Here is a 16,001-nt window from a genome sequence, read left to right on the forward strand (position 1 = left end):
TCAATATTTTTTGTGGACATATTACACTACCACCGAATAAGCAAAACAACCAATAAAAACAAGTTTGGCATTCAATGCAAAGGAAAGTGGTTTGAAACTTCCCTATCGACGGACACAACCGTAAGAAAAGATCACATCAGCATTAGAATCTCCTAAAGGAGGAAAGTATAAGATCACCTTATAAAAAGGAGAATGTAATCCCAAAAATAAAGGGGCAAGGCACGCAAGGTATGTTATATTATAGTTTTATGTTTGAATACTTTAAAAAAAAAGCTATCCTTATTAGTAAAGACCCTTATTTAATAGTTTTTCCATTACATTATCAATTAGATATTATATATATATATATATATATATATATATATATATATATATATATATATATATATATATATATATATATTACAATGATGTTAATGAAATATTTGATAGAGTATAATTATATTTATTTTAGAATGGTATTTAGAAATTTGAGTTCGTCAATTTGTACAAGGAGGTCAATAGATTTTCTAATAAAAGAAGTAAATTATCAAATGCTCATAGTGCTAGTGTAGGAAGTGAGATCCTTATATGAATGGCTATCGTGCCAATGCGAGAGATGAGTAACCCTGTATGAATGACTAGATGAGAAATGAATTTATTGTGTTAGTCCATTGGACTAACACCATGGAGATTAATGGGACTCGAAGCATGGGGTATGTGAGATGTTAAGATTTCCATCTGACTGCCATGGCTGAGGATTAACACATAATCTCCATGTTCCATAATATTTTGATGATGTCAACATATGCATATGTGATTGGCCTTCGATAAAGAATGTCCCATCCAAGAAGAATCTTAAGGGGTGTGCCCTCAGGAAGATGACGAGGTAGCTATGAGCTAGGAAGCCCAAACTGGAGACATCCTTAAGATTTGGGTTAAATTAGAGGGTATAATAATATAGTTAGTTTTGTTATTGTTATGATTCTAACCATTATCTTGCAGGTATAACTTGTCCCAAACTGACCCTAATAGTGGAGACATTAACCAAATACATTCTAAAAAACAATCAAAAGGGAAACTAGACTTGTGAAGCATCACCTCATGTTAGCAAATAGTCCTATCACACTCAAATGATTGCCTACAACTTTGGATGCTACAACATGGATCACAACTACTCAAGTCTGCTTAGGAAGATGGGACTGATAATGCAATGTAATATCTTACTTAGATATTCTTTTCAATTTTTTCCGCAATGAAATTTTCAGAATCATAAACCAGAATTTCATGCAATAATGACCAGCAAATACCGATAATTAACCAACAACATTAACCATTTAATAACCAACAACTACTCCAGATATTGTTATTGTATTATAAACCAGCAATGGAATATATATACAATCGTAAAAACAGTGATAACACTCATATTGGCTAACTAGAAAAGATCCTGAAAAGCAATTGTTAACTCCATTGCAAATTCACTGCAATAGATGAATCAGGGCTATGTCCAATCCACCCAAAGAAACGAAGGATTTGCGTCCTCAGATTCCTGAAAGAAGTTGAAGCTTCCTAATTTCTCCAAGAGAAGCCTCAACCCAAATCGATATCCAAGCATCCCCAAAAGAAATCATGTCTCCTCCTTTTATTGTCCAATGCCATGACACTCTAGCTTCCTCTACCCTTTCTCCTTGTCATCTTGTCATTTCGTCTCTTTATTAATGCCCCTTTAATATTAAATTGGCCCTTTTATAAATCTGTATTAAACTCTCATAAGCCAAATTAAATATTTCATGAATTTGACTTTAGAATTCATAGTTCCCCAAAAAGGGGAAATTACAAGTCCTTCCTCCTCGAGATTTCTTGTCCTCAAACAATCGCTACTAGGATCCCATATAAATCTTCAAGTAGGCCTGTAACCCATTCTGAAAATTACTGCTACACCCATCTGCTATGCTTTTTTGATTAAAACTACTCTAGACCCAAAATTGTGTAGCCACTCATCAATACGTTGCTAGGGTAATGCGTGAATCATACCAATACCAGGATCCAACACTACTATACTATCACGACCATCAGATATGAGAAGATATAAATGTCTTGTGGAGCTATTAATCCTGGACAACTCTGCATTTGTGAGTAATCTCCTGTGGAAATGTCTACTGATCTTTATCATAACTGTCCATCTTGAACTACCGATGAAAGAATCAAATTGCTCGATAGCTGAAATCAGTACCATAGGTGCAGAGATGATATACATTCCGTCATCAGTCTGACACATAGTTCCAAGAATCATGGCGATTCATGCGATTCACGCGATTCGGCGATTCGATTCAAGCCAAACGATTTTTTGTGAATCGGTGAATCAAATCAGCGATAAAGGGTTTATGAAATAAGTTACTCACTAAATTTCAAGGGTTTTTTAAATTTTCCGATTCATGGCCGATTCGATTCCGATTCATGGCCGATTCACGATTTGATTCAGCCTTGCCGATTCCAATCCGATTCCGATTCTTGTTACTTTGGTCTGACATACACCTAGGTCTGACGCTGTCATGAGTAAAGAAAGGACTAGGAATCCATCTCCTAGGATTAAAATATAACTCCCATCAATCCTCAACCAACATCTATTCAGTTGGTGAAGCAAGGAGTCTATACAACTCGTGTGTAAGTCAAAAGCTGAAACTATTTGTAAGCTGATCAGAGAATGAGAGACAATTTTAAATCTGGAAATCAAGTCACCATACCAATCCTATGAACCGAACTCACCCCTAGGAATTGTAACTGGGTCCCACATCCTCCAGTTAGGATCATCCTCTTCATGGGTTTCGAACTCAGCTCAAAAGTGGATTATCAAATGTCCAATCAGCATCCACCTCAAACAAGGAATTGTCTACTAGCTGAAAATGATCCAAAGTTCTGTTAATTTCTTGGGGCAGCCATCCAAGTGGTAAGTATGCTGAATGCTATCAAGTTCCTTAATCACTTCCTGGAAAATCTCATGTCTTCTTTTATCCTCCTGGTCCCTAGATTGTTTGGTGACCACAATCTTATTTCAGCTTAATGAAGAGTAACTTGTGTATTGTTCAATGCCTCCCAAGCATTCTTAAGCTTCCTATTGAGCTTATTAACCTCATCCACCTTTTTCCCTAGTTGATTAACATATAATTCAACACCTTCTAAACTATAATCTGTGTCTAAAATCAAACACAAATAATCCAATTTCAAAGATTCTAAGGCTACTCTAACCCTTTGTAAATCAGAAATAATAGAATTGCTTTTATCCCGTTGTGCCTCTCTTCTATTTGTACATTCCTTTAGATATCTTCAACAATCTTGTGAGTATCATCATAACACACCAAAGTTGCAACAATCATCTCTTCATCAACTTTCAACTGTTTTTTCAAAGTATCATTGTCACTTTGGCATGTATTTCCTAGTTGGTCACCCATAACATCGTTATCCTGCAATTTTGTTTTTTATTGTTCTACTAAATCACCATCATGTATATGTGAGTTGTCACTAAAAATACATGATTCATCTCTCCTCACAACGATGTCATCATTGTCATCCTATGCTTCAAGCTCCTTGTTTGATCGAGTTGTGTGCAATGACAAGGTGGTTGTCATGTTATCATTTTCAGACAAATTCTTATCATTTGAAGTCTCCAACATGTTCTTTCCTCCAATTAGACCATCCTCTTCAAGATGTTTGTCTATAACCAACTCCAAGTCACCAGTGTAGAGAGATGTATAACCAATACTTGTGTTATTTTCTAGGGGCAAGTTTATATCTTCTTCATTGCTGGCCTGAATTTCTTTCTTTGCCTCAACATCATTATACCCCTTACAAATGTGATTAGGTGTCCATGTTTGCTGGCATGTGAAATAAATCTGATCTCTTCTCATTTTGTTTTTGCTCATTTTTAGAGATCCTTCAACTTGTATGCCTGCTGGAATATGTAATCTTTCTTAAGAAATTTTGAAACAACAACCTAATCATCTCCTCACAACCTAAGTGAAACTTGAGAATGAAAAATCTAATTTTTTCCATTAGTTCTAGAATGTTTACCTTCTTTCCACAAGTAGGGTGTTTGTCATCATGTAACCCTTATAGGCTGTCCACAATAAGCTGCAAAACTTTCTTCAACACATTATCATTATAGGGTGCTGTAGGTGTTATCCATGTGATTTCACTGAGACATGAAACCACTGCCAGTCCAACATTTTTATCCGGATGTTTCGTAAACCTTTGCTGAACCAAAGCAATCATTGAGCCCAATTGAGAAGTCTGCAATCTGCCTGGTCTACTTTAGACAAATATGTTTCTAATTCTTCTAGCTTGAAGATAACACCATCTAGGTTTTGCATGGACTTCAATTCTAAGCCAATCATATACAACCAATTTCCTGTAACCGTTTCTTTTTGCAAATCTCGAAGTTGGTCACCATTGAATGTATTATTAAATTCTTTTGAGAAGAGGCTAGTTTTAATCTTCTCCATTGTCTAATTTGGTTAAATAGTTTGCATTCACTCACTGTTGAATACCAATAGCTTTGCTTGTCATGAAAACTAAGTCAACTGGTTTTAGACTCTGAATACCTTTGTTAATATTTCTCACTAAAAGGATTGCCATAAGCACTACCAACTTCATACATTTATCTCCACCTTGGAAGAAAATAGTTGGTTTCTCTACCTCACTGATATTGTGGAAGGATATGTATATTTTAACAGTCTGACTAATTTTGATAGTCTAAAACTAATAATTTTATTGAACAATGGCCATATAACTGCATAATTTATCTACAATAGTTCCAACAATGACAACTGACCTGGTATAGACCAAAGTAACGTGACTCGGACCCGGTTCGGACTCGGTGAGGGTAACTTGACTCGTGACCTGGCTTGGACTCGATAGTGACTCGACAGTGACTTGGGAAAGTGAAAAAACCTCGAAAATTTGAGATTTCTTAGGATTTAAGGAACATTCCATGCTTCCATTATTGAATAAAGCTTAAATACACAATAACATCATAAAATAGAAGGTAATTTGATCACAATGCACATAAAAGTTAAACATACATCGATTACAAAAGTACAAAAGTACAAAAGTAAATTGCTAATACTAAAATTTAAATAGTAGCTAAAGGAAATAGAAAAGTAAAACATAGAATTGTAAATATATAAAATGATAAATCCATGAAACCCATCAAAATGTATATCAAATCCATGAAATCCAACACATCAATAGTCATCATCAAACATTCCAAATTCTGATCATATGTTAAGTTAAACAAAAAGTTAAAACAAGACTATAGCTATGGCTACTAGTCCTCATCGTCATCCTCATCCCTAACCTCAACCTCAAGCTCAATATAATCTATAAAATGCCTCTTAGTAAGATGTCTAAGGTAGGTCCTGGATGACTGATTAGCCATAGCATTAGCCTGTGAGGTGCCTCTAGGATCAACTGTAGTCTCTGCCAGTGCCTATGAGCTGGCACTAGGAACAACTGTAGCTCTTTGGTCCTCTGCTGCCATAGCCACGATCTCAGCCTCTTTGTCAGCCTCGTCAACCCACTCTAGGTCCTCATCATCAAAGACAAGATTAGTAGCCTCAATGATCCACTCAGACTTTGGATCAACCTCCCCTAGAGTAATCAGAGAGGTGTCACAATCCAAAATCTCCCTGGACCTAATGCACAGGTTGTAATGCACAAAGACTAGCTTATTCATTTTCTCCACAGGCAACCTGTTACGCCTCTTCAAGTGGATGTACTCAAACATGCTTCAGTTGCGCTCACATCCAGAAGTGCTACTTGGTTGGCTCATTATGCGGGATGGTGATTTGCTAAAGGTTTTTGGTTCAAGGCCCAAACATTTGTCACCATCTATCTGAATTTTGAAAAAAAGGAAAAGAAAAAAATATTAGTCTCATTTCAAAATTTGAACTTTAACGCTAGAAATTTAGAAATTAGATTGTATAACACTTAAGCTTCAATTTTTGCCTAGCTGCAATTTTGTACGACCACCTTTGCAAATTTGACTTGAAAAAATGGGCCCTGATGCATTATTGTAGGCATCCATCTCAAGCAATATATTTGTCGCACTAGTGGCCATCTTCGATATCATAGTGTATAGGCCACTAAGAACCTCCTCATCTGCCTTGAAATCTTCACAGAAACGGTATGCCGGATTGAGGTAATAGGTTGCTGCATGGATGGGCTTATGAAGCTGATTTTACCATCTCTAATCAATTATGTCCGAAATAGGGCCATACTTGTCCTCAACTCCTACATATTGGCCTTAATAGCCTCCTTGGCCCTATCCATGCCCTCATATATGTAGCCCATAGCGGGCTTCTCCCTATCAGGAACACGTAGGAGGGCTACAAGGGGCTCAGTGATCTACAAAACATTTAAACAAAAAAATAATTTAGTGAATGATGAAACTTTGCAAAGTTGCACAATTAAAATAAAACAAAAATATGTATGAGATAAATTAATTTATAAAATTTTAATACTTAAGTTTTTAAAATTTAAATTACCTCCACAATCTCCTTACATGGCTCCTAAAAACCTTCATCATAAATGCATTTTGTTGCATCTATCTTTGCAGGGGTAGTGGCGAAGGAGGAGAAACTCCATTGTGGACCAACAAACATGTACCTCAAAGCTAACCTTGAACTCAGCAAGGATTGTGTGATAAAATTAGAGGCAAATCTTGTGATATTGGGACGAGGCAACTCCTTTCCCTTCATGTATTCCCTCATAATGCTGAGGACCAAGGCATGATTATAGAGGAACTTGCAAAGATTTTTGACCTTAGCAACACATGATTTCACCCATTCAAGCTTGCCAATATCCTCTAACATGAGGTCGAGGCAATGGGCCGCATAGGAGTCCAAAAGATTCTTGGGTCTCTCTTCATCAAAAGTTTCCCTGCAGCAATTTTAAATTAGTTAGCAAACAATTAAAAATTTAGATGTGTTAAAAAAAATTTAATTTTCAAAATTTAATGAAAAACAAAAATAATTTTTTTAGAACTTAGAAGTTAGAAGTTAAAATTTTACCTGCAGCAACATAATTAGCTGCATTATCAGTCACCACTTGGACAACATTCTTTTCCCCCACCTCCCTTATGACCTCCTCAATAGCCTCACATAAGAATTTTGCATTTTTGACATGTGAGGAAGTATCTATAGACTTCAAAATCATGGTAGATCCTGAAAGTGAAAATTAAATAAAATGATTATCATTGAATAGTCAATAAAACAACATTTAGTTAGTCAATAATACATTAAATTTTAGATTTCAAGAAGTAGAGGATGATGAATTACCTCCCTTAGAAACAAGAAAATTTGGGAGAGACATTTTCTCCTATTTTTCCATCCATCTGTCATAATGGTACACCCCCTTTGGCTCCAATTCTTTCTATGGTCCTCCAACTCAAGTTTCATCTCCTCAACCATTTCTAGCCACTCAACTCATCTTTGGTGGGGGCTTTAAACTCCACACCACAAATGGAAACCGCATCAATCATCCCCTGCCAATAAGGAGTCCTGTTACATTTATAAAAACATTTTAATTAGCATATTTCAACATCAAGTTAAAATTATAAAATTTTATTTTAAAAATTGAATTTAAAAGCTAAAAGTTAAAATGTAAAACAATCAAATATAAATGAAGTTGAAGTACCTGATTGCTATAAATGAAATGTTGCAAAAATTCCAAAACTTGCAAATTGCTCTTATTCCAGCTTCATGGATCTCCCTATTCCAGACCAAGCTCTCAAGTGAGGGTTGTGCACTAGGAGTGGAACGTGGTACAAAAAAATTGTCCAACCTAGATTTTTTGACTTTAGGACGAAAGGTAATGCCAGTACTACTAGCAGGGGCAATGCCACTAGCAGTGCACAGGAATAGATGTAGAAGAAGTACGTCACTAGCAGAAGCACTAGGACGATGGGGGGAAGGGAAGCACCTTCTCCAACACAACCTATTGAACCTAGGGGTGTAAAACTAGATACAAAAACAGTTCCAGATGAGCGTGGAAGGGAAATGGAACCAATCTGAGCTAACTTTGCAAATTGTTTTTGTTTTAATTCCTTTTCTTGTTCATATTTTTCTAAGGCAACATAACAAAAACGTTTAGCCTCACGAGTCGTAGCTTTACAAGGCTCAGCATTATGACCATGTATGCCAGTGATATGGTATTTCAATCTATTTATCCCCTCACTATTAATGACCTTACAAAATAGGCATGTTGTTTGGGTTCTACCTCTACCCGGAAATTCTATGGTGTACTTCCAACACTCATCTTTTTTATTGCCTTTAGAGAGCGTGGGTTTTTTTAGCTGGAGGAGCCATTATGAATAAGGAAAAATGTCAAGGTTGCTGCAATAAGACATTTTAGACCAAAAATTACCTTTTAAGCATTGTATTTTATGAAGATCTAAAGTAAAACAAAACCCATAAACATATAGAAAAAATTCATCCAAAAAAACCCATAAGCATAGAGAAAAAAATCATCTAAGTCCAAAAAATTAACTCTCACCTCTTTGAAATGAGTTGAGAAGTGTTGAGAAGAACTCTTATAAACTCCTTGATGATCTAAATGCAACCATATAGTTGCGCCAATGTCACAAATGCAAACTTTTCTCCTCTTCCTTTCAGATGGTTGCAAAACTATGGCACTCTATTTCTCTTTTTCCTCTCTCTCTTTCTTTTTCTTACAATAGAGTGTTAATGAAAGCCCTCTTAGGGTTATAAGAATAACAAAGAACAAAAAAAATATTAAAAAAACATTTTTTTTGTGTTATTTTGCCTTAGTCGGAAACTAGCTGCTGCGGCTGGGTCAAGTGAGTCATGACCCGCGAGTCACACCTTGACTTGCGAGTCAGGCGAGTCACATCACCTGACTCACCAAGCCCGAGTCATGGGTCATTTTGACCTTGCAAGCCATTGGTGACTAGCCGACTCGCAGTGAGTCTCATTACTCTAGACAACTGAGCAATTATCAGACTCATAATTTAACAAAATATCGTGGCATCCATATTTGCAGTGGTTCAACTATGAGTAGACCAATTCGGCCATCAGCTGGAGTTCACGACAACTTAATTTCCTCACAGAATTGTAATGGTAGATTCTTGAGTCACTTATTTCGATTGACCGTAGGCACACAATACCCAAACTTGTCCATGACAATTCAAAATTTCACACAAACCTTTATTGTGTGATTCGCGTTGATATTTCTGGGTAGAGTCTATGCTAAATTTGGAGACTCAGCTATCTAGAATCCTGTTCAGTAGCCAATGATTGTCTCAGTGAATTCAAACTGGAATTATCACTGCTCTATTCTTTCACACTGATATTCCTAGTCAGAAGTGAGATTGTATTCATCTTCCTTCGATAGTTTATATTTCAGTTCCTAATTTCTTCTACAGAACGACATAACTCTTGTTAACTCATTCCTTTTTTTTGCAATGGTATCAACTTCAACCTTCTGTCACAACAATGACCATAATTAGAATGCGTTGTTTGTTAATTGCTTCTTGTAATGCACACAAGTGTATATTTGTTCATCCACCTAATAATAACTTTAGGACTTCTAGTAATATTTTGTCTCCAGTCATGCTGTTTTGGACTTCACAACATGCATCCATCAGTCTCGTTTGCTAAGAAGACCATTTACTTAGTGATATTAATATATCTCTGATGACAAATACAATATCTGACGTTATTTTATGAAAAAAAGAGGGGGGTTGATTGCTTTGTCTTTTGCATCTAGCAATGCCATCTTGCCTTACTGGCATTGGAACTTCACACAAGATAGAGACTTGATTACGTGTTTGCTCTTTCTTCATTCAACTTGTCATGATTCTATTCATTGGTGTTACTCTCTAAACGGGTCCATTTCAATTTCTTGTGTAACATTGAAATGACAATAGTAGCTACTATTGCTAGGGTGCTGAATAGCTGAATACACATGCGAACTCCTGCTCTTCAACACTCTTGAGGGATATCTTGGCTTGAGTGCTTCCGATTTTCAGTTCTATGATGTCACATGTTGCCGACAATACTAAGGATCTTTATTCGTTACAATTTCCTACCTTTCTTATCCTAGGTGACTGCTCTTGGAGATATGTAGCTTAATATGCCTAGCGAAATAAAACTCCATATAGATTCATTTAGAAATCATCACGATAGGTAATTTGTCTTGCAAACTTCACCATAACTCTTGTCCCATTGTTTAGGTGAACAAAACTGAACGAACACCCACTGCAAACGCAATCCTTTCTAGATTTTGCTGCTTTCTGGAAACTTGAGGCACAAAAATAATTTATGTAGGGACCGTAGTAATCACGATACCACCTAATTTTCTCTCCATAAATAATGATGAAATTAGCGAATGTAGGGGATTGGGCACTTAACAGACCGAAGCCAAAAGAAAGGCTTCCAACTATACCTTACCTTTAGTTACAACAACCATAGAAATATTGCACATTGTCACAACGTCCTAAAATATGCTTATGGCAACTAATTGATTTGGAATATATATATCCGACCAACAATATAACTACCTTCCATCCAATGAATATCTGAAAAAAATTGAAGTTTCACGTTTTGGACTTTTTCAGTTTCCAATACTCAAGATTTTCAAATTCCTGTCTAGAAAGATATTTATTCACTGCATCTATGCTTATATGTAATGTCCCCACTAGCGAGGATAATAATACCTGCAAAACCAATGTTAGAATTTATACAATAATAAAATATAATTCACTATTCTACCCTCTATCCTAACCCAACCTTAAAGACGTCTCCACATTGGGATAACTTTAGACCTTTCTCCATGGGTGTAGATGTAGGTTTGCAATCCCGCATATGAAACTTGATTAAGAGAGACCTTACATAGTTGGACTAAGAAATGAATATGCGAGTAGATTGTTGGCAACCACAACACCTAGGCAATAATGCATGAGCCCAAGGTCAATCATATCGAAAGACTGGCATAAAATCTGTTTGAATCCCTGAATCAAAGATGTTGAACTTCTAATGACGATCAAATTATCCACATAAATTACTAGGAGAATGATGTCACTGTCAGTAGTCTTGATGTACAAATTTGAGTATGAAGAACTCCTCTTGAAGTCTTGATCACTGAGATACTTATTAATTTTCATGTACCAGGTCCTAGTGGCCTGCTTCAAACCATAGAGAGCTTTCACTAGTCTAAGAACTTGGTGTTCTTTACGAGTAACCGTAAAACTAGGAGGGTGTGTCATGTAGACCTCTTCTTGTAGGCTACCATTTAGGAAAACACTCTTGACGTCCATCTGATGGATCTTACTGCCAAATTGTGTTGCCATGGTTAGGACTAATTTGATTGTGCTCATTTTTACAATAGGAGCAACAGTTTAGTCATAATCAATGCCTTGATACTGAGAAAAGCCCTTTGCAAGTAAATGAGTTTTGTACTTATCCAAAGTACCATCAAACTTGTATTTGATTTTGTAAACCCATTTGCAGCCAATGGGTTTTTTCCTTGGTGGAAGATTAGAAAGGACTCAGGTGTTATTCTTCAGCAAGCTTTGGTGTTCAGATGTCATGGCTTGTTCCCACTCTAGAATTCCTTTTACCTTAGAATATGTTTGAGGTTCAAACACACTATAAATGTTGGTCATGAGAGCAAAGTTAATGGACTTTGTAGGTTTGTGCTCTTTTCGAGCAGTTCTCCAATCAATGAGCTCATCATTTTGAAGATCAGCAAGTGTCCTAGCCCACCACTTAGGCCGGAGAGGAGAATGAACAATATTAGTTCTAGGAGATGTTCAATGACCTTGTTCCTCTTTAGAATAATCGGGATCAAACTCAGGTGAAGCATCTGCATATCTAGGTGATCCTGCAGGAGAAGCCGAAGGTGTCTGTACATGAATCACTAGTATAACTAGAGCTGTAGGAGCTAATGAAGCCCTCCCATCAGGTGGACCTAACGGAAGTCGAACTCCCAAATCATGAGCCTCCATAGGTTGGTCTGCTGGATCAGGAACAAGAGAAACATGCATGAATGGTCCTCGCTGCTCATCAAAGACTACATAATGATTGTACAAGAGACGAGATCTTGGCATAACGACTGCTCATCAAAGATTGTACATAACGACTGCTCATCCAACAAGCATGCTTTTTTGACTCTTGGCATCCAACTTGGTGCGTGAGGTATTGGGGATCGAAACAAAAGCAAGAGAGCCAAAAACCTTTAGGTGACTTATTCTAAGCTTGCCACTTAACTAAGTCTCTTCCAGAGTCTTACCTTTGACCACCATTGTGGGTGACCGATTCGAAAGATAAATTGTAGTGTTTACTGCTTCTGCCCAAAACTTCTTCGGAACATGTCTGTGTTCAAGTATGGATTGAGCCATCTCGATGAGTGTTCTGTTCCGATGCTGAACTACATTTTTCTATTGTGGTGTGTGGGATGTGGTTAACTAGCATTTGATGCCATGAGTATCCAAGAAGCTAGAGAATTCATTAGAACAAAATTCCCTCCATTGCTTGACCTAAGAGCAATAATATATTTCCAAGACTTTTTTCCAATTAAAGGTTTAAACTTCTGAAATACAGTAAATGTTAGTTTTGTAGGATCGTTGCATATGTAATTGCATTGCCTTCTTGGTGTGTGTTTTCCAAAATGCAACTCCCTCTCTTATACAGTAATCCATGAAGGGACATATCCATTTGTTAATATAATTATTTTTTTATTAAACAAACACACACACATACACACACACACACACATATATATTAGATACATAATATTATAGATTATATATAACTCTAGTTTAGTCTCTTAAGTTTATCCAACTGAAGCTACCAAACGTTAACAGTAAATGCTTCTGATTTCTTTTAAAGAAGATATACCCACATTTTCCTACTGAAATCATCAACAAACAACAAAAAATACTTGGACCAAAGAACAAAAGGAGTGGCCATAGGGCTGTAGATATTGGCATGAACAAGCCAATGTATTTGAGAAGCTCGCCATGAATTGCGACTGGTGAAAGGTGTGCGATGCTGCTTCCCAGCTTGACATGCATCATAAACTCCAAGCTGTTGAATCTGAATTTTTAGCAATCCGAGGACAAGCTCTTCTCGAGAAAGCTGAGAGAGATAATGCACATTTAAGTGCCCATACTGTTGATGCCGTAGTGTGTTGACAGAAGATTGCCGGGAAGCCATAGCTAAGTCCTGAGAATCACCAGAATCACTAAGTCTAAAAAGACCATGAGCTTCAAGACCCACTGCAACAATAGACTATTGATCAGTGACGGTGTACTATTGATGTGAACTGAATGTGACATCCAATTGTGGAGAGTGTTGCAACAACTGACTGACTGATTGTAGATATAATTCCATCCCTTAAACATGGTACACATCAAGGAAAATGAAATTCCTCCCAAAAGATTGAATTTGAATGTTGCCTTTGCCGACAATGGTGTACTCTTCCCCTCTGCCAAAAATAACAAAATTTGAATAAGGCTGCTAGTCCGTGAACCAGTCTTTGTGGTGGGTGAAATGATTAGAGGCACTTGAATCAATATACCAGGTAGATGACTTCACATGATCCATAGGTCTTTTAGCCATGAAGGCATAAAAGAAAGATTCTGTCTGCTTAGTATGCTCTACACTATTTTCTTTGGGCTGCAAACTAAATTGATTAGATTGGGCAGTTAAGCGTTTTCGACATTCAAACTTCATGTGACCAAACTTGTGGCAATAGTTGCATTGAATTTTTTTTTTCTGGTGCCTTTTAAAGCTCGAGTAGAGGAATTTTGCTATGAATGAGACTTGCCTTTATCCTTCTGAAAGGATTTAGCAGCAAAGGCTTGCTTTGTGGAGGTGGAGGTGGGATTGCTATCGAACTTTTGTTTCCACCGATCTTGCTGAAGTAGAAGTGTGCAGAGATTTGTAAACTTTAGATCAACACCAATAGAAGTGATGTTGAAAGTCTTGATAAAATGCTCGTAGGATTTGGGTAAACTCCTGAGAGTTATGACCACAATGTCCTCTTCCTCCATCTTGTGTCCAATGGCAAGCAACTAATCACTGATTTCCCGAACCCTATTTAGGTGTTGCTAGAGTGATTTCTGCTCATCCATGATAATAGAAAACATAGTGTTCTTGAGAAAGAAGGCTCTGTTTTTGTTTGGAGTCTCATGAAGTTTCTAGAGATGCTCCCATATCTCGGCAACGCTTTTGCCAGTTGGAATCTGATGCAGCTGATCATCAACTACAGATAATATGAGAAGCATCACCATCTCCTAATTATTTTGATCCCATGCAATCTTATTAGGACGAGCTTGAGTAGGTTGAGTTGTACCCAAAACCACTTGATCGCTACTATGATATTTGAAGATGTTTAGCATCCGCTGTTTCCACATGCCATAATTACGACCGTTGAACTTCTGATTTCCCTCGAGAAAAATATTAGTTAGAGATGCCATAGCACGTTTTTCAGTGAAAAAGCGTGAAAATTTATGAAGGCATGTACTTTGAGGGAAAACAACAGAGCCTCTAGAAAAAATGAAGAGGTATGCAAAAGAGAGCTCGAAAAAACCGGAAAGAATATGCTATCGGATTCTGGATCTGCTGACTCGAAGACCAAGGCCTGCAAATTGAGGCACCCAAAAAAACATACGACAACCCAGTTGAGCTCCCTTAAAACCCACCAAGAATAAGTAAAATAATTTCGGATCCAATACTAAAAATTAGAATTTGAAACCTTACACTAACAACTTCAAAGCCTTGAAACCTTACATTTAGCGGATTTGAATTTTTGTGCCCTTCACTTTTTTAAATATGTGGAGATCCTTTAGATATGAATGAAAATTTCTCAAAGTTCAAATAGTGATCTGTTTTTAAATTAGTATTATTGAGTGTGGTACATTATGCTTTATACATTGCATTGAATGCATTTGAACTTTGATGTGCCTCTCTTTTCTAGATATAGAGGTCTGCGTGTACACACACATGGCAGCCATACCCCTGTGACACTATGATTTTGTGTTTCCATTGTAGCATGAAAGCAATGCACTTAGTGGATTTGAACTTTTCTTACACCCAGATTCTTAAACATGTAGAGGCCCTTGAAATATGAAAGAACATCTCACTGAAATCAAACTGTGACTGGCTTTTAAATTAGTGTTATTGTCCTTGCTATATTTCCAATTCTAGAGCATGATTTGAATGTCTCAACATTTACTTACTAAGGTACTATTGTTTGGTGGCATACTCGTTGTTTTTTTCCATGCAGTCTTTGAACATTTAGATTTGGTATGGCTTTTGAATGCTGGTGGCTAAGAAATATTATAGTTGTGGAATATTTTAAATTTATCATATCAAATTGCAAGGAATTTTAGTTGGTATATTTATTAGTTTTGTTCATGCTTCTTTTACTTCTGCAGGCACGTAGATTATTACTTGATCCGGCCATACATGAAGAGTTCACTCGTTTAAAGGTAGAAACAGGCACATCTTGAACCTGATTAAATGCTTGTTAATATTCTTGGATGTATAATTTGTTTCTTGCATTCAATTTCTGATTGTATGGTTGTTACTGGACTTCATCTCTTGAATATTTTGAATATTTGGCCATATAAAATACATTTGGATTGAGACTAATAACTAACAAAAGATGATAGTCATCCAATTATTCTGCAGGCTTGGATGTATTTACATATCATCAAGGTCACCATTTGATTGGGGTACTTGGTGATAGTGTTACTTGGAGACAATGGAGACTAATAAGGATACGAGTATGACTAAATTTCAAAAATAGGAGACGGAGATGCCAATCTTTTTAAAATAATTTAATTTCCAAAAAATATCGTGAGATAGAACTGTGAAAGCCAAAATATTAACTTTTTATATACAAATCAAAATGTTAAATGCCATTGTATTGAAGAGTTCAAAAATTGTCACTACATATTTCTTACTGGATTTACCATTACATATTAAAATTCAAAA

At 36.5% G+C, this 16,001-nt stretch overlaps 1 protein-coding gene across 2 annotated transcripts in view; it reads left to right on the plus strand.

The window, feature by feature from the left end:
* Positions 1-16,001, plus strand: part of LOC149547695 (FKBP12-interacting protein of 37 kDa-like) — a 156,868-nt gene that overhangs the window by 84,526 nt on the left and 56,341 nt on the right. For both annotated transcript variants that reach the window (XM_089791774.1, XM_089791775.1), the window contains one exon: positions 15,440-15,493. In XM_089791774.1, the coding sequence (XP_089647900.1) occupies positions 15,440-15,493 (54 nt within the window). The remainder of the gene's footprint in view (positions 1-15,439; positions 15,494-16,001) is intronic.

The sequence above is a fragment of the Cupressus sempervirens genome, chromosome 7 (assembly GCF_028749045.1).
Source record: "Cupressus sempervirens isolate cs-2001-9-10 chromosome 7, ASM2874904v1, whole genome shotgun sequence".
In the NCBI taxonomy this organism is placed as follows: Eukaryota; Viridiplantae; Streptophyta; class Pinopsida; order Cupressales; family Cupressaceae; genus Cupressus; species Cupressus sempervirens.